The 25535-nt window shown below is 26.6% G+C and overlaps 1 protein-coding gene and 3 long non-coding RNA genes across 4 annotated transcripts; all 4 read right to left on the bottom strand.

Moving 5' to 3' along the window:
• Window positions 1-8501: 8501 nt before the first annotated feature.
• Window positions 8502-10285, bottom strand: LOC146724713 (uncharacterized). The gene is made up of 2 exons (XR_014926543.1): window positions 9847-10285; window positions 8502-9209 (listed from the first exon to the last, which is right to left on the bottom strand). It is a non-coding gene; the product is annotated as an uncharacterized LOC146724713 (long non-coding RNA).
• A 941-nt stretch (window positions 10286-11226) lies between these two features.
• On the bottom strand, window positions 11227-12894 carry LOC146724712 (uncharacterized). Its single transcript, XM_085490227.1, has 2 exons — window positions 12402-12894; window positions 11227-11764 (listed from the first exon to the last, which is right to left on the bottom strand). Exons 1-2 carry the CDS (start codon window positions 12757-12759, stop codon window positions 11760-11762), a joined length of 363 nt encoding a protein of 120 aa, XP_085346353.1. The 5' UTR covers window positions 12760-12894; the 3' UTR covers window positions 11227-11759.
• A 3678-nt stretch (window positions 12895-16572) lies between these two features.
• Window positions 16573-18031, bottom strand: LOC146724711 (uncharacterized). The gene is made up of 2 exons (XR_014926542.1): window positions 17563-18031; window positions 16573-16926 (listed from the first exon to the last, which is right to left on the bottom strand). It is a non-coding gene; the product is annotated as an uncharacterized LOC146724711 (long non-coding RNA).
• A 933-nt stretch (window positions 18032-18964) lies between these two features.
• LOC146724710 (uncharacterized) lies at window positions 18965-20256 on the bottom strand. The gene is made up of 2 exons (XR_014926541.1): window positions 19783-20256; window positions 18965-19504 (listed from the first exon to the last, which is right to left on the bottom strand). It is a non-coding gene; the product is annotated as an uncharacterized LOC146724710 (long non-coding RNA).
• Between the last annotated feature and the right edge of the window lie 5279 nt (window positions 20257-25535).

Below are 25535 nucleotides of genomic sequence, written 5' to 3'. Positions count from 1 at the left end.
TGCAAAGAAAGAAGTTGCGATCGAATTTGACGCAGCAGAAGGGATGTAGAGAGTCAGCCAATTTCAGGTCCACTTTGTTCTATTTTCGTTAATCTTTTGCCGACAGACTTCAGATCGCGCGCTTCCTATAACTCATATCTTAAAGACCTTTATTAATGAAACTCTCCTGCGATAATTATATAAATAAATATTTTATGCGTGCATATTATACAGGAATAGCAATTTTTAATTTAAAAATATTTTTCCTTTAAATTACTGCTGCACAAGTAATATTTTTTGAGAAAAGAGAATTTTAAAATGTATTTATAAAAGTAAAATTCGTTCTACGGAATAGAACTTTTTTCTACGAAAGAAATTTCACTCAAATTTAAATTGACTCATTGTCAGTGGTCGTGTTACGTCATCCGAGAGTTAGTTTTTTTGCATGGCTTCACATGATCAAGCAGATGTATGACTAAACTTTGTGGTATTTTGCATACTCGACATATTTGTTTTTTCTGCTCTAAAGGCGGAATTATGCTGAACATTGGAATATCTTTTTTCCATGATTATTTTAATAATCATTTTCAAAGGAGCTATATAAATAACTAAATTAAACAGTTTAACATTATATATACACAGAGAGGAATTTCTCTTAGAATTTATCCTAAAAATTATACACTGAAAAAGATGACTATAAATTAATACGTATTTAGTTCATAATATAAAAATGTAGAAAAATATATTCAACAAAACTCTTCTTAATCACCAATAACTACATTCAATTTGAGTTTTTGGATCGATAAAATCTTTTACGTGTGAAAAGGACGCTGTACTGAAAAAAAATTATTAAATTAATAAATACTTGTTTCAATACTGTCAAATAAATCATTTATTTGAGACAAATAAATATTTATTTGTTTCGAAAAGGATTTTCTTATATAAAATAAATATTTTTCAAATCAAATCAATATTATTAGTTTCAAATAAATGATTTATTTGGCAATATTAAAATAAATACTTATTTGAATTCAATAATTTTTTTTTCAGTGTGAGTATACCTATTATATTTGAGAAAAGAATTTCATACGGCAACTTGAGAACTGTCTTAGTGAATTAGCAAGGTAAAAAAAATATATGGTTCCGCGAATAGCTCTATAAATCTCTTGATATTAAAATCTTTTACGCGTGAAAAGGACGCTGCACTAAAAAAAAATTATTAAATTAATAAATATTTGTTTCAATACTTTCAAATAAATCATTTATTTGGGACAAATAAATATTTATTTGTTTCGAAAAGGATTTTCTTATATAAAATAAATATTTTTCAAATCAAATCAATATTATTAGTTTCAAATAAATGATTTATTTGGCAATATTGAAATAAATACTTATTAGAATTCAATAATTTCTTTCAGTGTGAGTATACCTATTTGAGAAAAGAATTTCGTACGAATTCGTAACTTGAGAACTCTGTCTTAGCGAATTAGCAAGTTTAAAAAAACATATGGTTCCGCGAATAGCTCCATAAATCTCTTGATATTAAAATCTTTTACGCGTGAAAAGGACGCTGCACTGAAAAAAAATTATTAATTAATAAATATTTCTTTCAATACTGTCAAATAAATCATTTATTTGGGACAAATAAATATTTATTTGTTTCGAAAAGGATTTTCTTATATAAAATAAATATTTTTTAAATCAAATTAATATTATTAGTTTCAAATAAATGATTTATTTGGCAATATTGAAATAAATACTTATTATAGAATTCAATAATTTCTTTCAGTGTGAGTATACCTACTTGAGAAAAGAATTTCGTACGAATTCGTAACTTGAGAACTCTGTCTTAGCGAATTAGCAAGGTAAAAAAAAACGTATGGTTCCGCGAATAGCTCCATTAATCTCTTGATATTATTAGCCCTGAGAAAGATCCGCGTCTGATTCACGTGCCACTCCTTCAACGTTCTTCACAAGCGGCCGCAGAAGCCATCATTACGCCACTGATCGACGCACAAGCGTGTACGCGTGTATTGAGAAAGGGCTGAGCTTGATGTTAAAGTGTATCGCTCTCTTGGAACACATCGAGGCCACACACTAGGATCAAGCGTGATAATACAGCGTCTGTAATATGGTTGCATGGCACCACTCGAGAGCGCCTGCTCGATCCGGAATAGAAATGATATAGGAAAATTTTATTTCGCGTGACTCGACCGTTCAATCAAATTTTCCGATATAAACGTCTATTAAAACTTTTTTCAACCTGATAAAACTTCAATATTAAAACTTTTTAGATAAAAAAGATTTTAGTGAAAAAAATAGATTATAATGAATTTTTCATATTCAACTTCGCGCACAACTGAAATGTTTTTTTATTATTGATAATCTCATCATGATAAAAATTTCATTCGTGCATTTTGCAAATGCGAGAAGACAAAAACGTGAAATGTGTCGAAAAGAGACAAATGTAAAACTGAATACATAAAGTTGAAAAATTTCAACTGACAGCAACTCATCCACGAAGATCGATATATGACAGATGAATGAGAAATAACGAGCGAATAATTTAAACTTGTCGCGTTGCGCATACAATTTATGCAAGAAACAAGCTTTGCATATTTTTTAGTTATTAAAAATATTCAACGGTTTAATCTTTTTTTCTTTTTTACGCGCGTTTGTGATATAATCCGTCTTGTGCATCGCAAAACTGTAGTGAATTGTCATCGGAAAACGGCGTAACTATCTACACGACTTTTGTGTTTTTTTTCCGTATCGCACTATCCGCAATAGTGACCTGCATCTGCGATTGGGACAGAGATAGATGGGATACAAGGACGGCAATAAAATTGCTGTGCAGCGACTGACAAGTTATTGTTAAAACTTTTTATTTTTATTTTGCATTGCGTCGTTGTTTGGTGCAATACTGTCATATTAAAAATATATTATAAATATAAAAATATTTATTGAATATTATCTAGCAATACTTAATAAATTTTTAATAAATTTCATAAATAATAAATTTAATAAATAATATTTAATAAATTTTTAATGCAATTTTTAATATCGAAAGTCCATTTACAAGTAAGATATCGCGAAAAAAAAACGCGAACAACTCGCAACACAATCAATAATGCAGTCTGTGTTTTGGGTACTTAGCTTCCCCTTCAGGGTAAATCTTCCAGGTACTGAGCTTTCCCACTAACGTCAAGGTGCACCCATTGGGAAAGTTATATCAGAAAAAAGTCCCTACGATGCAATATAGATAATGCTGCAAAAAAAACGAGTATATTTACTATATGTTGCATCCCCTATCACTGTGATATCAATTCGTTTCATTATAAAATTCTTTTACTTATCAAATAAATTGTAAGACATATTATTCCGATGACATTGTAAAATAATATGATAAAAATGTCAAATGTATATTTTGCTCAATGCATCACAAATTAGTTATTAATAAGTAATTTATATTAATAAGTAGTTAATAGATACGTATAATGACACTTTTTTTATTTAGATCACATGATTGATTACTGATCGCAATGCTAATTTAGATACATTCGAATACAAGAAACATATATGCAAATTATATATACATACATACATGTGTTAGCAAAGAAATAATTAATTACACAGGATGCGAATCAAAGCTATGGATGAAATAAAGAAATAAAATATAATATTATATAATATTATATAAATTATAAATCTTTGTAAAAAGACACGAGGATGGCTCATAAAAACATACTATTTTCTCTGTATCTATCATTATTATTCAATGAAGTCTCCTCGACTGCTTTATATTTGATCTTGATCTGCTCGGAAGCATCAAGTCCAATATCGTTACGTTCCTTATATCTTTATTGAGAAATAAAATCCACAATTTTGTTGCCAGTCTGGATTATGTGAGCTGAGTGCAGTATTTTTCAAACGCGATTTAAAGCTTAGACTCTATAAATTTAAAGAATATTTTAAATATATAACATTTTATATATTTAATATTAATAATATTAATATAGAAGTTAATCGGATGTTTCATCAGATGTTCAACAATTAATTAACATATTTTTTTCATAGTTTCTTTATTCTCATTGGCTTTTAAATTAATTATATATAGCTCTTAATGAACTTTCTAATTCATAATAAATACCGTATTCACGCATATAAGTTGAAAATTTTCCTAGTAAATTGGATATGAGTCTTCCACAAGATTCTCACGAATAATAATTAGCAAAATTATTATGTTTCGTTGAAAAATCATTACTCTACCTTTCTTTTTTTCTCTCGGAATTGACGAGATTTACGTTACATTTGACATGATCAGCGAGAATTATAGTCATAACGGAGGTAAAATTTGCATAATCCGTGAAGAGCGTTTACAATGTGCTTGATAATCGCTCATCATCCCTCTCGTGACGGATGTTGTGCAGTGATTGCCTGTTGTGTAGCTCACATCGAATGGTGTATAATATTGGCTAATTGGACTTTACCTGGTTCATTATTCTAATACTATCGTATATACAACGCAGCAATAAGGGTACGTGTAAATTTTACATAAATCGTACCGACAGTATTAACAAATGCGCTTTACCCGAATAATAACGATGGCAAATAAGCCCCTCTCAGTTGAGATATTACTCAGAGAAATTATCTGATTAATTATTCTAATCTCCAATTTATTTTGTCGAATGTATATTCTTGAAGAAATACATAATAATTCTTAAATAATAGTTATTAATATTAAAAGCATAATTGCAAATTTTTTTATTTTATGTATGTTAATTTTTAGAATTTTTATATATTTAATTTTTGATAAATTTTGATTAGAAAAGAAAATAGTACCTATACATTATTAATGATAAAAACAGTAATAATACAATTATTTTATATTAAGAATTAATCGAGTACATATTTTAAATGATTAAAAAATTAAATATTTATATAGTTCTCTACTTCTTAATAATTATATTTAAATAAATAAATAAATCTATTTAAATTACTTGAACTTTATTTAAATAAATAAATAAATAAATATTATTAAGTTAACTCCTCCCATATTTGACATTTTTCCTTGAATAAGTGAAATTAATGTTCGAAAACTTGCTTCCTACGCTTCTTTGTCGCCGCCCTCGTTCTTCAACATTGTATTCTTACCTTGGCTCGTAACGAGATCACCCATTCACGGCCTTTCAATTCATTCAAGCCGGAATGTAGGGTCGTCTTCTAATCTATTTTCGACAGACGCGACGTGTGCCCAGCCACACACCTGGCTTTCCTGCTTCCGACATCTGTGCACTCTCTCGCTATTTCGCGAGCCCTCTTTTCACGAATCGATCTATTTTTCAAGTCGTAACCACCCGGTATTTTCACCATTTGTTTGTACTGTATATTTTCAGTTTTTTTTTCTACAAAACTTATATAATGTTTTATTGAAAGTTTCAAAAGTTTCCGACGCCCAAGTAATTCTTTTTTCTATTTGTTTTATCCATTTATGTATAAATATGAAGATAAATTAAAAAATATGGAAATAAAAATAAGCAAATTTAAAAATAAAATTTCAAATAAATTATAAAATTTTAAAAAGTTTCTGACACTCAAATAATTCTTCTTTTTTTTAATTTACAGACTGTTTTATTATCCAATAATAACTTTTTGAAAAGGTAATTTGAAACATGTTATAATTTAGATTTTATATTTATATGTTATAGATGACGTAAAATTCGGGAGTGCCGTTAAAAGTATCGCGCGTACAAGTGCAGGAGTGCAGTTTAAATTAAAAGTATCGCGCGTGTTAATCAATAAACTGATTTTGACGACCCTGACAACTTGAGAGGAGGAAGAGGCCTGAGAGAGGCATCGGGTATCGGCGGAAAAACTTTAAGGTGAATAGCATTATTTTTATATTAATTGTTATAAATTACATTAGATCAGTTCATTTATTTAAACAATTTAAACAAGGGAAAATTAAAGATATCATATAAATTCTATACAAGTGTCTTAAAATAATTTGTTTTTAATTTATAACATTATTTTATACTGTAAAATTGGTTAACATTATTTTATGTTGTAGAATTAGTTAATTTGTCGAGAACGATTTAAACGTGAGCAAGCCAAATATCGTGATTAAATTATTTAATTAAATATAATTAGATCTCTTACTCATCATGACATTGAAAAAATCCGCGACAAAAGACAATCGTTATTGATCGTTATTGAAATATAATAAATGTACGAAATGTAAAAAAACATAAAAATGGATTAATATTTGTAACATACATTTGTTATTAAATGTGTTTGTCCTAATTACAAACAGCTCATATTTTGTGGAATATATTATATAACAATGATATATGTATATAATATTTATCGATGCTCAATTTAGAGATAATTTAAAAAATTCGTTAATAAAACATAAGTTTGTGTCTAACTAATTTGATATAATTATAAAGATTTAATGATCTTTATAATTTACGCTACGCGATTAGAAAGTTAAAGTGATAAATTTGTCAACAATGTCAGATTTTGTCTTATTTTATCAATCGCGCTGAATTTAGGTCATTAAAACGAAAATGTTAATTATAAATGTAAATAATTGTTTATGTCCATGATAATGCATTGTCCTCAGTATTTTTACCGAAATCTCTGCATCCATTATTGAACCGAAGCTCGACGACTTGTTAATCTACATGAACATAGAAAATTTAATCAGTAAAGAATTTTAAATAATTAACATAACAAAGTTCTTTTTTAATTATGTTCGTTGTTTAATATTAACAGGTTTAAATTGTTATTATTACTAAACTTTAACATATAATTCATATACTCGAAAAGAAGAATTCGAGAATATGTATGTAAATATTTCATAAATCCGAAAAGAGATTCTAATATAAACGTATATAAAAATATACATTTTTACTTTATATTTTTGTTACAAATTAACATATTATTTAAGTATAAGATTATCTAGATACGGATTGAAAATTAGATTTATAATGCTTTTAAAATACAAATGTATATAATGTATAAATGATATAATAACTGATTCCAATATTCATAATTTTTTAAACAATAGTGCTAATGTATTGAATTTAACGTGCTTATTGTTTATAAAAATGCATGCAAGTATTTGAGAAGAGATGAAAGTTATATTTTATCAATTATAGAAGTTACTATTAAAATTTTAAGTAAAAGACCAAGTGCGCAAATAATTTTGATTTTGATGTGCGATTCAGATATATTTCATTGCAATTTTTATGTATACATCTTCTCTCATATTTCTGAATATGATTAGTGGTTTTAGTAATTAGTTGATAGTTTACCATAATTCAATCGTCGATAGAGCTATTGTTGCACTAGGTTATATCCATGAATACATATTACATGATATCTTAGTATCTCCAAAAAACGTGTTGGCACATAAAATCTGGTTTCACACATGTCACACTGTACGTCTCCATTTTGTGTTATGTAGAATATACGGGACGCAATATAATCAAAAAACCAAACACCCATTTCATTAATAACATGTTGGCTGTAATTTGGATGTGCATTTATTATGTGTTGTCTTAAAAGTTCCAGGTTTAGAAATACTGGGAATGTATCCATACAAGAACAGCATTCTGCAAGTCCGTTTACCAATTCAAAAAAGTTCATTAACCAGTGTCTATTCATTGTCCATATGATGTTTTCTTTACTGTCACGAAGTGTTTTACGAAGAGATGTGTTTGAGATCGCGCGAGAAAATATTCTAATTAAATACAAGAAATGATCGTGAACAAATGTATGTTTCCGTTAAATTGACAAACATACACAATTGAAATCTGTTTTTTGTCTCGAGTTTATTATTTTTCATCATGTGTTTACAATAACATATATTAGAGGGAACAAAAATATGTATATAATCTGCGTTAAAAAACATATTCCGGAATGCTCTATTTATTTCTATAGCTTTACTATTTGAATTATAATAAAATATTTTATAAATCTTATTGCACAAATAATATGGTAAATTTATATAAAATTTGTAATTAAATAATGTTTTGTGAAATAAGCAATGTATTATATTTTATGAGAGACATTTTAATTCTAAAGTTTCTATTGCAATTAATTAAACATAAATTAAATTTTCATATAAAGGCTACACAGATCGAATTTTCATAGGTTTTATTAAATAGCCAGGAATTTAATTATACGTATATTTAGATATAGATTATTATTTATTCTAATTAATTATTAGATTATTATTGTTACGCACGAAACATAAAGTTTTGCGCGTCCAATAGTAATTTTTAAAACTAGTTATTTTATTTAATTTGAACGCTGCTACAATTTAGAGTTTATATTCATATGTTGTAGATGACGTAAAATTCGGCAGTGCCGTTAAAAGTATCGCGCGTGTTAATCAATAAACTGATTTTCACGATCCTGACAACGTGAGAGGAGAAGGAGGCCTGAGAGAGACATCGGGCATCAGCGGAGAACTTTAAGATGAATATTATTATTTATATAATAATTGTTATAAATTACATTAATTCAGTTTATTTATTTGAGCAATTTAAACAAGCGGAAATTAGAGATAAATATAATATCTATATAAGTGTCTTAATAAATTAGTTTTTAGTTTATAACATTATTTTATTCTGTAAAATTAGTTAATTTGTCGAGGACGATTTAAACGTGAGCAGGCCAAAGATCGTGATTAAATTATTTATTTAAATATAATTAAATCTTTTACACATCATGGCATTGAGAAAATCCGCGACAAAAGACAATCGTTATTGATCGTTATTAAAATATAATAATATGGATTAATATTTGTAACATACGCTTGTTATTAAATGTGTTTGTCCTTATTACAAGCAGCTGATATTTTGTGGAATATATTATATAACAATGATATATGTATATAATATTAATCGATGCTCAATTTTGAGATAATTTAAAAAATTGTTTATAAAACATAAGTTTGTGTCTAACTAATTTGATATAATTATAAAGATTTAATGATCTTTATAATTTACGCTACGCGATTAGAAAGTTAAAGTGATAAATTTGTCAACGATGTCAGATTTTGTCTTATTTTATCAATCGCGCTGAATTTAGGTCATTAAAACGAAAATGTTAATTATAAATGTAAATAATTGTTTATGTCCATGATAATGCATTGTCCTCAGTATTTTTTCCGAAATCTCTGCATCCATTATTGAACCGAAGCTCGACGACTTGTTAATCTACATGAACATAAAAAATTTAATCAGTAAAAAATTTTAAATAATTAATATAACAAAGTTCTTTTTTAATTATGTTTGTTGTTTAATATTAACAGGTCTAAATTGTTATTATTACTAAACTTTAACATATAATTCATATACTCGGAAAGAAGAATTCGAGAATATGTATGTAAATATTTCATAGATCCGAAAAAAGATTATAATATAAACGTATATAAAAATATACATTTTTAATTTATATATTTGTTACAAATCGACATATTATTTAAGTATAAGATTATCTAGATACGAGTTGAAAATTAGATTTATAATGCTTTTAAAATACAAATGTATATAATGTATAAATGATGTAATAACTCATTCCAATATTCAAAATTTTTTAAACAATAGTGCTAATGTATCGAATTTAACGTGCTTATTGTTTATAAAAATGCATGCAAGTAATTGAGAAGAGATAAAAGTTATATTTTATCATTTATAAAAGTTAACATTAAAATTTAAAGTGAAAGACCAAATGCGCAAATAATTTTGATTTTGATGTGCGACTCAGATATATTTCATTGCAATTTTTATGTATACATCTTCTCTCATATTTCTGAATATAATTAGTGATTTTAGAAATTAGTTGATAGTTTACCATAATCCAATCGTCGATAGAGCTATTGATACACTGGGTTATATCCATGAGTACATCTTACATGATGTCTTAGTAACGTCAAAGCAAATGTTAACACATTAAATCTGGTCTCACACATTTTACACTGTAGGTCTTCATTTTGTGTTATGTAGAATTGATTGGCCGCCAAATAATTAAAGTTCGAAACACCAAATCCATCAATAAATTGTTGGCTGTAATTTGGATGTGCATTTCTTATGTGTTGTGTTAAAAGTTCCACGTTTTGAATTATTTGAACTTGAAATAGTTGCGTACAAATAATGCATTCTGCACGTCCGTTTACCAATTCAAAAAAGTTCATTAACCAGTGTCTATTCATTGTCCATATGATGTTTTCTTTACTGTCACGAAGTGTTTTACGAAGAGACGTGTTTGAGATCGCGCGAGAAGATATTCTAATTAAATACAAGAAATGATCGTGAACAAATGTATGTTTCCGTTAAATTGACAAACATACACAGTTGAAATCTGTTTTTTGTCTCAAGTTTATTATTTTTTATCATGTGTTCACAATAATATATATTAGAGGGAACGAAAATATGTATATAATCTGCGTTTAAAAATCATATTCCGGAATGCTCCATTTATTTCTATAGCTCCATTATTTGAATTATAATTAAATTTTTTATAAATCTTATTGCATAAATAATATGATAAATTTATATAAAATTTGTAATTAAATAATGTTTTGTGAAATAAGCAATGTATTATATTTTATGAGAGACATTTTAATTCTAAAGATTCTATTGCAATTAATTAAACATAAATTAAGTTTTCATATAAAGGCTACACAGATCGAATTTTCATAGGTTTTATTGAATAGCCAGGAATTTAATTATACGTATATATAGATATAGATTATTATTTATTTTAATTAATTATTAGATTATTATTGTTACGCACGAAACATAAAGTTTTGCGCATCCAATAGTAATTTTTTAAACTAGTTATTTTATTTAATTTGAACGCTGCTACAATTTAGATTTTATATTCATATGTTGTAGATGACGTAAAATTCGGCAGTGCCGTTAAAAGTATCGCGCGTGTTAATCAATAAACTGATTTTCACGATCCTGACAACGTGAGAGGAGAAGAAGGCCTGAGAGAGACATCGGGCATCGACGGAGAACTTTAAGGTGAATATTATTATTTATATATTAAATGTTATAAATTACATTAATTCAGTTCATTTATTTGAGCAATTTAAACAAGCGGAAATTAGAGATAAATATAATATCTATATAAGTGTCTTAATAAATTCGTTTTTAGTTTACAACATTATTTTATATTGTAAAATTAGTTAATTTGTCGAGGACGATTTAAACATGAGCAAGCCAAAGATCGTGATTAAATTATTTATTTAAATATAATTAGATCTCTTACACATCATGGCATTGAGAAAATTCGCGACAAAAGACAATCGTTATTGATCGTTATTAAAATATAATAATATGGATTAATATTTGTAACATACGCTTGTTATTAAATGTGTTTGTCCTTATTACAAGCAGCTGATATTTTGTGGAATATATTATATAACAATGATATATGTATATAATATTTATCGATGCTCAATTTTGAGATAATTTAAAAAATTGTTTATAAAACATAAGTTTGTGTCTAACTAATTTGATATAATTATAAAGATTTAATGATCTTTATAATTTACGCTACGCGATTAGAAAGTTAAAGTGATAAATTTGTCAACGATGTCAGATTTTGTCTTATTTTATCAATCGCGCTGAATTTAGGTCATTAAAACGAAAATGTTAATTATAAATGTAAATAATTGTTTATGTCCATGATAATGCATTGTCCTCAGTATTTTTTCCGAAATCTCTGCATCCTTTATTGAACCAAAGCTCGACGACTTGTTAATCTACATGAACATAAAAAATTTAATCAGTAAAGAATTTTAAATAATTAATATAACAAAGTTCTTTTTTAATTATGTTTGTTGTTTAATATTAACAGGTCTAAATTGTTATTATTACTAAACTTTAACATATAATTCATATACTCGGAAAGAAGAATTCGAGAATATGTATGTAAATATTTCATAGATCCGAAAAAAGATTATAATATAAACGTATATAAAAATATACATTTTTAATTTATATATTTGTTACAAATCGACATATTATTTAAGTATAAGATTATCTAGATACGAGTTGAAAATTAGATTTATAATGCTTTTAAAATACAAATGTATATAATGTATAAATGATGTAATAACTCATTCCAATATTCAAAATTTTTTAAACAATAGTGCTAATGTATCGAATTTAACGTGCTTATTGTTTATAAAAATGCATGCAAGTAATTGAGAAGAGATAAAAGTTATATTTTATCATTTATAAAAGTTAACATTAAAATTTAAAGTGAAAGACCAAATGCGCAAATAATTTTGATTTTGATGTGCGACTCAGATATATTTTATTGCAATTTTTATGTATACATCTTTTCTCATATTTCTGAATATAATTAGTGATTTTAGAAATTAGTTGATAGTTTACCATAATCCAATCGTTGATTGACCGATTGTTGCACTGGGTCATATCCATGAGTAGACCTTAAATGATTCCTTAGTTCCGTCAAAGCAGATGTTGACACATCTAATCTGGTCTCACACATTTTACACTGTACGTCTCCATTTTGAGTTATGTAGAATTTATTGGCCGCAATATAATTAAAGTACCAAACACCCATTCCATCAATAATTGGTTGGCTGTAATTTGGATGTGCATTTCTTATGTGTTGTAGTAAAAAATCCACGTTTTGAATTACTTGAATTTGAAATGGTGGATCACAAAATTTGCATTCTGCATGTGCGTTTATCAATTTAAAATGGTTCATTAACCAGTGTCTATTCATTGTCAATATGATGTTTTCTTTACTGTCGCGAAGTGTTTTACGAAGAGATGTGTTTGAGATCGCGCGAGAAGATATTCTAATTAAATACAAGAAATGATCGTGATCAAATGTATGTTTCCGTTAAATTGACAAACATACACGGTTGAAATTTGTTTTTTGTCTCGAGTTTATTATTTTTCATTATGTGTTTACAATAACATATATTAGAGGGAACGAAAATATGTATATAATGTGCGTTTAAAAATCATATTCCGGAATGCTCCATTTATTTCTATAGCTCTATTATTTGAATTATAATTAAATTTTTTATAAATCTTATTGCACAAATAATATGGTAAACTTATATAAAATTTGTAATTAAATAATGTTTTGGGAAATAAGCAATGTATTATATTTTATGAGAGATATTTTAATTCTAAAGATTCTATTGTAATTAACTAAACATAAATCAAGTTTTCATATAAAGGTTACAAAGATCGAATTTTCATAGGTTTTAATGGATAGTCAGGAATTTAATTATGCGTATATATAGATATAGATTAATATTTATTCTAATTAATTATTAGACTATTATTGTTACGCACGAAACATAAAGTTTTGCGCGTCCAATAGTAATTTTATAAACTAGTTATTTTATTTAATTTGAACGCTGCTACAATTTAGATTTTATATTCATATGTTACAGATGACGTAAAATTCGGCAGTGCCGTTAAAAGTATCGCGCGTGTTAATCAATAAACTGATTTTGACGATCCTGGCAACGTGAGAGGAGAAGGAGGCCTGAGAGAGACATCGGGCATCAGCGGAGAACTTTAAGGTGAATATTATTATTTATATATTAATTGTTATAAATTACATTAATTCAGTTCATTTATTTGAGCAATTTAAACAAGAAAAAATTAGAGATAATATATTATATCTATATAAGTGTCTTAATAAATTAGTTTTTAGTTTATAACATTATTTTATGTTGTAAAATTAGTTAATTTGTCGAGTACGATTTAAACGTGAGCAAGCCACAAAGATCGTGATTAAATTATTTATTAAAATATAATCAGATCTCTTACCCATCAGGACATTGAGAAAATCCGCGACAAAAGACAATCGTTATTGATCGTTATTGAAATATAACAAATGTAAGAAATGTAAAGAAATATAAAAATGGATTAATATTTGTAACATACATTTGTTATTAAATGTGTTTGTCCTTATTAAAAGCAGCTGATATTTTGTGAAATATATTATATAACAATGATATATGTATATAATATTTATCGATGCTCAATTTTGAGATAATTTAAAAAATTGTTAATAAAACATAAGTTTGTGTCTAACTAAATTGATATAATTATAAAGATCTAATGATCTTTATAATTTACGCTACGTGATTAGAAAGTTAAATTTGTCAACGATGTCAGATTTTGTTTTATTTTATCAATCGCGCTGAATTTAGGTCATTAAAACGAAAATGTTAATTATAAATGTAAATAATTGTTTATGTCCATGATAATGCATTGTCCTCAGTATTTTTTCCGAAATCTCTGCATCCTTTATTGAACCAAAGCTCGACGACTTGTTAATCTACATGAACATAGAAAATTTAATCAGTAAATAATTTTAAATAATTAATATAACAAAGATCTTTTTTAATTATGTTCGTTGTTTAATATTAAAATCTAAATTGTTACTATTACTTAACTTTAACTTATAATTCATATACTCGGAAAGAAGAATTCGAGAATATGTATGTAAATATTTCATAGATCCGAAAAGAGATTCTAATATAAACGTATATAAAAATATACATTTTTAATTTATATTTTTGTTACAAATTAACATATTATTTAAGTATAAGATTATCTAGATACGGATTGAAAATTAGATTTATAATGCTTTTAAAATACAAATGTATATAATGTATAAATGATTTAATAACTGATTCCAATATTCATAATTTTTTAAACAATAGTGCTAATGTATCGAATTTAACGTGCTTATTGTTTATAAAAATGCATGCAAGTATTTGAGAAGAGATGAAAGTTATATTTTATCAATTATAAAAGTTACCATTAAAATTTAAAGTGAAAGACCAAGTGCGCAAATAATTTTGGTTTCGGTGTGCGACTCAGATATATTTTATTGCAATTTTTATGTATACATCTTCTCTTATATTTCTGAATATGATAAGTGGTTTTAGTAATTAGTTGATAGTTTACCATAATTCAATCGTCGATAGAGCTATTGTTGCACTGGGTTATATCCATGAATACATATTACATGATGTCTTAGTACCGTCAAAGCAAATGTTAACACATTAAATCTGATATCACACATTTCACACTGTACGTTTTCATTTTGTGTTATGTAAAATTTATTGGCCGCCCAATAATTAAAGTTCCTCACACCTAATTCATCAATAATTGGTTGGCTGTAATTTGGATGTGCATTTCTTATGTGTTGTCTTAAAAGTTCCACGTTTCGAATTACTTTAACTTTAAATGGTTGCATACAAATAATGCATTTTGCATGTCCGTTTACCAATTCAAAATAGTTCATTAACCAGTGTCTATTCATTGTCGATATGATGTTTTCTTTACTGTCGCGAAGTGTTTTACGAAGAGATGTGTTTGAGATCGCGCGAGAAGATATTCTAATTAAATACAAGAAATGATCGTGCACAAATGTATGTTTTTGTTAAATATACAAACATACACAGTTGAAATCTGTTTTTTATTTCGAGTTTATTATTTTTTATTATGTGTTTACAATAACATATATTAGAGGGAACGAAAATATGTATATAATCTGCGTTTAAAAATCATATTCCGGAATGCTCCATTTATTTTTATAGCTCTATTATTTGAATTATAATTAAATTGTTAATAAATCTTAATGCACAAATAATATGGTAAACTTATATAAAATCTGTAATTAAATAATGTTTTGGGAGTAAGCAATGTATTATATTTTATGAGAGACATTTTAATTCTAAAGATTCTATTGCAATTAACTAAACATAAATCAAGTTTTCATATAAAGGCTACACAGATCGAATTTTCATAGGTTTTAATGGATAGCCAGAAATTTAAGTATACGTATATATAGATATAAATTATTATTTATTCTAATTAATTATTAGATTATTATTGTTACGCACGAAACATAATGTTTGGCGTGTCCAATAGTAATTTTTAAAACTAGTTATTTTATTTAATTTGAACGCTGCTATAATTTAGATTTTATATTTATATGTTATAGATGACGTAAAATTCGAGATTGCTGTTAAAAGTATGGCGCGTACAAGTGCGGGAGAGTCGTTAAAATTAAAAATATCGCGCGTGTTAATCAATAAACTGATTTTGACGACCCTGACAACCTGTGAGAAAGAGGAGGCCTGAGAGAGACATCGGGTATCAGCGGAGAATTTTAAGGTGAATAGCATTATTTATATATTAATTGTTATAAATTACATTAATTCAGTTCATTTATTTAGGCAATTTAAACAAAACAAAATTAGAGATAATATATAATATCTACATAAGTGTCTTAATAAATTCGTTTTTAGTTTACAACGTTATTTTATACTGTAAAATTAGTTAATTTGTCGAGAATGATTTAAACGTGAGCAGGCCAAAGATCGCGATTAAATTATTTATTTAAATATAATCAGATCTCTTACCCATCATAACATTGAGAAAATCCGCGACAAAAGACAATCGTTATTGATCGTTATTAAAATATAATAATATGGATTAATATTTGTAACATACATTTGTTATTAAATGTATTTGTCTTTATTACAAGCAGCTGATATTTTGTGGAATATATTATATAACAATGATATATGTATATAATATTTATCGATGCTCAATTTTGAGATAATTTAAAAAATTCGTAATAAAACATAAGTTTGTGTTTAACTAATTTGATATAATTATAAAGATCTAATGATCTTTATAATTTACGCTACGTGATTAGAAAGTTAAATTTGTCAACGATGTCAGATTTTGTCTTATTTTATTGATCGCGCTGAATTTAGGTCATTAAAACGAAAATGTTAATTATAAATGTAAATAATTGTTTATGTCCATGATAATGCATTGTCCTTAGTATTTTTACCGAAAACTCTGCATCCATTATTGAACCAAAGCTTGACGACTTGTTAATCTACATAAACATAGAAAATTTAATCAGTAAAAAATTTTAAATAATTATTATAACAAAGTTCTTTTTTAATTATGTTCGTTGTTTAATATTAACAGGTCTAAATTGTTACTATTACGAAACTTTAACTTATAATTTATAACTCGGAAAGAAGAATTCGAGAATATGTATGTAAATATTTCATAGATCCGAAAAGAGATCCTAATACAAATGTATATATAAATATACATTTTTTATTTATATATTTGTTACAAATCGACATATTATTTAAGTATAAGATTATCTAGATACGGGTTGAAAATTAGATTTATAATGTTTTTAAAATACAAATGTATATAATGTATAAATGATATAATAACTGATTCTAATATTAATAATTTTTTAAACAATAGTGCTAATGTATTAAATTTAATGTGCTTATTGTTTATACAAATGCATGCAAGTAATTGAGAAGAGATAAAAGTTATATTTTATTATTTATAAAAGTTAATATTAAAATTTAAAGTGAAAGACCAAATGCGCAAATAATTTTGATTTCGGCGTGCGACTCAGATATATTTTATTGCAATTTTTATGTATACATCTTCTCTCATATTTCTGAATATGATTAGTGGTTTTAGTAATTAATTGATAGTTTACCATAATCCAATCGTTGATTGAGCGATTGTTGCACTGGATTATATCTATGAGTAAACTCTAAATGATTTCTTAGTTCCGTCAAAGCAGATGTTGACACATCTAATCTGGTCTCACACATTTCACACTGTACGTCTTCATTTTGTGTTATGACCGGGTCGGGATTATTTAATGACAAATTTATTGGCCGCAATATAATCAAAGTACCAAACACCCATTTGATCAATAATTGGTTGGCTGTAATTTGGATGTGCATTTCTTATGTGTTGTATTAAAAAATCCACGTCTTGAATTACTTGAATTTGAAATGGTGGATCACAAAATTTGCATTCTGCATGTGCGTTTATCAATTTAAAATGGTTCATTAACCAGTGTCTATTCATTGTCAATATGATGTTTTCTTTACTGTCGCGAAGTGTTTTACGAAGAGATGTGTTTGAGATCGCGCGAGAAGATATTCTAATTAAATACAAGAAATGATCGTGAACAAATGTATGTTTCCGTTAAATTGACAAACATACACAGTTGAAATCTGTTTTTTGTCTCAAGTTTATTATTTTTTATCATGTGTTCACAATAATATATATTAGAGGGAACGAAAATATGTATATAATCTGCGTTTAAAAATCATATTCCGGAATGCTCCATTTCTTTCTATAGCTCCATTATTTGAATTATAATTAAATTTTTTATAAATCTTATTGCATAAATAATATGATAAATTTATATAAAATTTGTAATTAAATAATGTTTTGTGAAATAAGCAATGTATTATATTTTATGAGAGACATTTTAATTCTAAAGATTCTATTGCAATTAATTAAACATAAAATAAGTTTTCATATAAAGGCTACACAGATCGAATTTTCATAGGTTTTATTGAATAGCCAGGAATTTAATTATACGTATATATAGATATAGATTATTATTTATTTTAATTAATTATTAGATTATTATTGTTACGCACGAAACATAAAGTTTTGCGCGTCCAATAGTAATTTTTTAAACTAGTTATTTTATTTAATTTGAACGCTGCTACAATTTAGATTTTATATTCATATGTTGTAGATGACGTAAAATTCGGCAGTGCCGTTAAAAGTATCGCGCGTGTTAATCAATAAACTGATTTTCACGATCCTGACAACGTGAGAGGAGAAGAAGGCCTGAGAGAGACATCGGGCATCGACGGAGAACTTTAAGGTGAATATTATTATTTATATATTAATTGTTATAAATTACATTAATTCAGTTCATTTATTTGAGCAATTTAAACAAGCGGAAATTAGAGATAAATATAATATCTATATAAGTGTCTTAATAAATTCGTTTTTAGTTTACAACATTATTTTATATTGTAAAATTAGTTAATTTGTCGAGGACGATTTAAACATGAGCAAGCCAAAGATCGTGATTAAATTATTTATTTAAATATAATTAGATCTCTTACACATCATGGCATTGAGAAAATTCGCGACAAAAGACAATCGTTATTGATCGTTTTTAAAATATATTAATATGGATTAATATTTGTAACGTACACTTGTTATAAAATGTGTTTGTCCTCATTACAAGCAGCTGATATTTTGTGGAATATATTATATAACAATGATATATGTATATAATATTTATCGATGCTCTCAATTTAGAAATAATTTAAAAAATTGTTAATAAAACATAAGTTTGTGTCTAACTAAATTGATATAATTATAAAGATTTAATGATCTTTATAATTTACGCTACGCGATTAGAAAGTTAAAGTGATAAATTTGTTAACGATGTCAGATTTTGTCTTATTTTATCAATCGCGCTGAATTTAGGTCATTAAAACGAAAATGTTAATTATAAATGTAAATAATTGTTTATGTCCATGATAATGCATTGTCCTCAGTATTTTTTCCGAAATCTCTGCATCCATTATTGAATTGAAGCTCGACGACTTGTTAATCTACATGAACATAAAAAATTTGATCAGTAAAAAATTTTAAATAATTAATATAACAAAGTTCTTTTTTAATTATGTTCGTTGTTTAATTTTAACAAGTCTAAATTGTTACTATTACTAAACTTTATCATATAATTCATATAGTCAGAAAAAAGAACTCGAGAATATGTATGTAAATATTTTCTAGATTCCAAAAGAGATCATATGAAATTTTCATGTATGCATCTTCTCTTATACTTCTGAATATGATTAGTGGTTTTAGTAGTTAGTCGATAGTTTACCATAATTCAATCGTTGATAGAGCTCTATTCTTCCCTTTCGTCCCTTGAGATGATATTATTTCTTGATTCACATGAATCGATATGATTTATTAGGTCCGTCAAAGCAGGTGTTGGCACACGATATTGGGTATCACATAAGTGACACTTTGCGTGTCCATTTGGTGTTATGTAGAAGGCACGGGCCGCCAAGTATTCCAAGTCCTCATCAACTTCATCAAAATTTTGATGCCAGTAATCAGGATGTGCATTCATTATATGTAGTATTAAAAGTTCCATGTTTTGAATTACTCGGATTTGTTGTAAACAATACTTGCATACTGCACGTACGTTTATTAATATAATATGTTGCATGATCCAGTGTGTATCCATCGTTAATATGATATTTTCTTTACTGTCGCGAAATGTTTTACGAAGAGATGTGTTTGAGATCGCGCGAGAAAAGAGATTCTAACTAAATACAAGAAACGATCGTGAACAAATATATGTTTTTCTTAAAATGACAAACATACAGTTGAAATATGTTTTTTGTCTCGAGTTTATTATTTTTGATCATGTGTTTAGAATAATATAAAATATAATAGAGGCAAAAATATGTATATAATTTGCGTTTAAAAATAGTATTCTGGAATGTTCCATTTATTTCTATAGCTCTATTATTTAAGCTATAATTAAATTCTGAATAAATCTTATAGCACGAATAATTAAATGTTAAATTTATATAAAATTTGTGATTAAATAATGTTTTGTAAAATAAGCAATATATTATATTTTATGAGGGACCTTTTAATTCTAAAGACGTTGTCGCAAAGACCTAAACATAAATCGAGTTTTCATATAAAGGCTACACAGATCGAATTTTTATAGGTGTTAATGGATAGACAGGAATTTAATTATATGTATATATAGATATATGTAGATTATTATTGATTCTAATTAATTATTAGATTATTATTGTTACGCACCAAATATAAAGTTTGGCGCGTCCAATATTAATTTTTTGAACTAGTTATTTTATTTAATTTAAACGCTGCTATAATTTAGATCTTATATTTATACGTTACAGATGACGTAAAATTTGGGATTGCTGTTAAAAGTATTGCGCGTACAAGTGCGGGAGTGCCATTAAAATTAAAAGTATCGCGCGTGTTATTCAATAAACTGATTTTGACGACCCTGACAACCTGTGAGAAAGAGGAGGCCTGAGGGAGGCTTCGGGCATCGACGGAGCAATACTTTAAGGAAAATATCATTATTTATATATTAATTGTTATAAATTACATTAATTCAATTCATTTATTTGAGCAATTTAAACAAGAGAAAATTAGAGATATTATATAAATTCTATACAAGTGTCTTAAAAAAATTTGTTCTTAATTTATAACATTATTTTGTACTGTAAAATTGGTTAATTTGTCGAGGACGATTTAAACATGAGCAAGCCAAAGATCGTGATTAAATTATTTATTTAAATATAATCAGATTTTTCACATCATGGCATTGAGAAAATCCGCGACAAAAGACAATCGTTATTGATCGTTATTTAAATATAATAATATGGATTAATATTTGTAACATACACTTGTTATTAAATGTGTTTGTCCTTATTACAAGCAGCTGATATTTTGTGGAATATGTTATATAACATTGATATATGTATATAATATTTATCGATGCTCTTAATTTAGAAATAATTTAAAAAATTGTTAATAAAACATAAGTTTGTGTCTAACTAAATTGATATAATTATAAAGATTTAATGATCTATATACTTTACGCTACGTGATTAGAAAGTTAAAGTGATAAATTTGTCAACGATATCAGATTTTGTTTTATTTTATCAATTGCGCTGAATTTAAGTCATTAAAACGAATATGTTAATTATAAATGTTGTAAATAATTGTTTATGTCCATGATAATGCATTGTCCTCAGTATTTTTTCCGAAATCTCTGCATCCTTTATTGAACCGAAGCTTGACGACTTGTTAATCTACATGAACATAGAAAATTTGATCAGTAAAAAATTTTAAATAATTAATATAACAAAGTTCTTTTTTAATTATGTTTGTTGTTTAATTTTAACAAGTCTAAATTGTTACTATTACTAAACTTTATCATATAATTCATATAGTCAGAAAAAAGAACTCGAGAATATGTATGTAAATATTTTCTAGATTCCAAAAGAGATCATATGAAATTTTCATGTATGCATCTTCTCTTATACTTCTGAATATGATTAGTGGTTTTAGTAGTTAGTCGATAGTTTACCATAATTCAATCGTTGATAGAGGTCTATTCTTCCCTTTCGTCCCTTGAGATGATATTATTTCTTGATTCACATGAATCGATATGATTTATTAGGTCCGTCAAAGCAGGTGTTGGCACACGATATTGGGTATCACATAAGTGACACTTTGCGTGTCCATTTTGTGTTATGTAGAAGGCACGGGCCGCCAAGTATTCAGGATGTGCATTCATTATATGTAGTATTAAAAGTTCCATGTTTTGAATTACTCGGATTTGTTGTAAACAATACTTGCATACTGCACGTACGTTTATTAATTTAATATGTTGCATGATCCAGTGTGTATCCATCGTTAATATGATGTTTTCTTTACTGTCACGAAATGTTTTACGAAGAGATGTGTTTGAGATCGCGCGAGAAAAGAGATTCTAATTAAATACAAGAAACGATCGTGAACAAATGTATGTTTCCGTTAAATTGACAAACATACACGGTTGAAATCTGTTTTTTGTCTCGAGTTTATTATTTTTCATCATGTGTTTACAATAACATTTATTAGAGGGAACAAAAATATGTATATAATCTGCGTTTAAAAATAGTATTCTGGAATGTTCCATTTATTTCTATAGCTCTATTATTTAAGCTATAATTAAATTCTGAATAAATCTTATAGCACGAATAATTAAATGTTAAATTTATATAAAATTTGTGATTAAATAATGTTTTGTAAAATAAGCAATATATTATATTTTATGAGGGACCTTTTAATTCTAAAGACGTTGTCGCAAAGACCTAAACATAAATCGAGTTTTCATATAAAGACTACACAGATCGAATTTTTATAGGTGTTAATGGATAGACAGGAATTTAATTATATGTATATATAGATATATGTAGATTATTATTGATTCTAATTAATTATTAGATTATTATTGTTACGCACCAAATATAAAGTTTGGCGCGTCCAATATTAATTTTTTGAACTAGTTATTTTATTTAATTTAAACGCTGCTATAATTTAGATTCTATATTTATACGTTACAGATGACGTAAAATTTGGGATTGCTGTTAAAAGTATTGCGCGTACAAGTGCGGGAGTGCCATTAAAATTAAAAGTATCGCGCGTGTTATTCAATAAACTGATTTTGACGACCCTGACAACCTGTGAGAAAGAGGAGGCCTGAGGGAGGCTTCGGGCATCGAAGGAGCAATACTTTAAGGAAAATATCATTATTTATATATTAATTGTTATAAATTACATTAATTCAATTCATTTATTTGAGCAATTTAAACAAGAGAAAATTAGAGATAATATATAATATCTATATAAGTGTCTTAATAAATTAGTTTTTAGTTTACAACATTATTTTATACTGTAAAATTAGTTAATTTGTCGAGGACGATTTATAAACATGAGCAAGCCAAAGATCGTGATTAAATTATTTATTTAAATATAATCAGACCTTTCACATCATGGCATTGAGAAAATCCGCGACAAAAGACAATCGTTATTGATCGTTATTAAAATATAATAATATGGATTAATATTTGTAACATACATTTGTTATTAAATGTGTTTGTCCTTATTACAAGCAGCTAATATTTTGTGGAATATGTTATATAACATTGATATATGTATATAATATTTATCGATGTTCTCAATTTAGAAATAATTTAAAAAAGTGTTAATAAAACATAAGTTTGTGTCTAACTAATTTGATATAATTATAAAGATTTAATGATCTTTATAATTTACGCTACGTGATTAAAATGTTAAAGTGATAAATTTGTCAACGATGTTAGATTTTGTCTTATTTTATCAATCGCGCTGAATTTAGGTCATTAAAACGAAAATGTTAATTATAAATGTTGTAAATAATCGTTTATGTCCATGATGATGCATTGTCCTCAGTATTTTTACCGAAATCTCTGCATCCTTTATTGAACCAAAGCTCGACGACTTGTTAATCTACATGAACATAGAAAATTTAATCAGTAAATAATTTTAAATAATTAATATAACAAAGATCTTTTTTAATTATGTTCGTTGTTTAATATTAAAATCTAAATTGTTACTATTAAACTTTATCTTATAATTCATAAAATCAGAAAAAAGAACTCGAGAATATGTATGTAAATATTTTCTAGATCCCAAAAGAGATCCTATGAAATTTTCTTGTATGCATCTTCTTCTATATTTCTGAATATGATTAGTGGTTTTAGTAGTTAGTCGATAGTTTACCATAATTCAATCGTCGATAGAGCTTTATTCTTGCATTTCGTCCCGTGTGTCGATATTGTGTATTGATTCACATGATTGGATATGCTTTATTAGGTCCGTCAAAGCAGGTGTTGGCGCATGATATTGTTTACTACATAACTGACACTTTGCGTGTCCACGTTTTGTTATGTAGAAGGCCTTGGCCGCCAAATATTTCAAGTCTCCACCAACTGCATCAATATTTTGATTCTTGTAATCGAGATGTGCATCCGTTATGTGTTCCATTAAAAGTTTCATGTTTTTAATTACTTGGATTAGTCGAAAACAATATTTGCATCGTGCTTGTATGTTTATCAAATCAAAATGTCTCATTATCCAGTGCGGTATATCCGTCGTCGATATGATGTTTTCTTTACTGTCGCGAAGTGTTTTACGAAGAGATGTGTTTGAGATCGCGCGAGAAAAGAGATTCTAATTAAATACAAGAAACGATCGTGAACAAATGTATGTTTCCGTTAAATTGACAAACATACACGGTTGAAATCTGTTTTTTGTCTCGAGTTTATTATTTTTCATCATGTGTTTACAATAACATTTATTAGAGGGAACAAAAATATGTATATAATCTGCGTTTAAAAATCATATTCCGGAATGCTCCATTTATTTCTATAGCTCCATTATTTGAATTATAATTAAATTTTTTATAAATCTTAACGCACAAATAATATGGTAAACTTATATAAAATTTGTAATTAAATAATGTTTTGTGAAATAAGCAATGTATTATATTTTATGAGAGACATTTTAATTCTAAAGATTCTATTGCAATTAAACTAAATATAAATCAAGTTTTCACATAAAGGCTACACAGTTCAAATTTTCATAGGTTTTAATGGATAGCCAGGAATTTAAGTATACGTATATATAGATATAGATTATTATTTATTCTAATTAATTATTAGATTATTATTGTTACGCACAAAACATAAAGTTTGGCGCGTTTAATAGTAATTTTTTAAATTAGTTATTTTATTTAATTTGAACGCTGCTATAATTTAGATTTTTTATTCATATGTTACAGATGACGTATAATTCGGCAGTGCCGTTAAAAGTATCGCGCGTACAAGTGCGAAAGTGCCGTTAAAATTAAAAGTATCGCGCGTGTTAATTAATAAACTGATTTTGACGATCCTGACAACGTGAGAGAAGGAGGATGCCTGAGAGCGACATCGGGCATTAGCGGAGAATTTTAAGGTGATTTATCATTATTTATATATTAATTGTTATAAA

This window comes from Nylanderia fulva, unplaced genomic scaffold, assembly GCF_048542155.1.
Source record: "Nylanderia fulva isolate GAGA-0341 unplaced genomic scaffold, ASM4854215v1 Scaffold12, whole genome shotgun sequence".
NCBI lineage: Eukaryota > Metazoa > Arthropoda > Insecta > Hymenoptera > Formicidae > Nylanderia > Nylanderia fulva.
The sequence above is the reverse complement of the archived record's forward strand: the minus strand, read 5'-3'. Positions and strand labels throughout refer to the sequence as shown.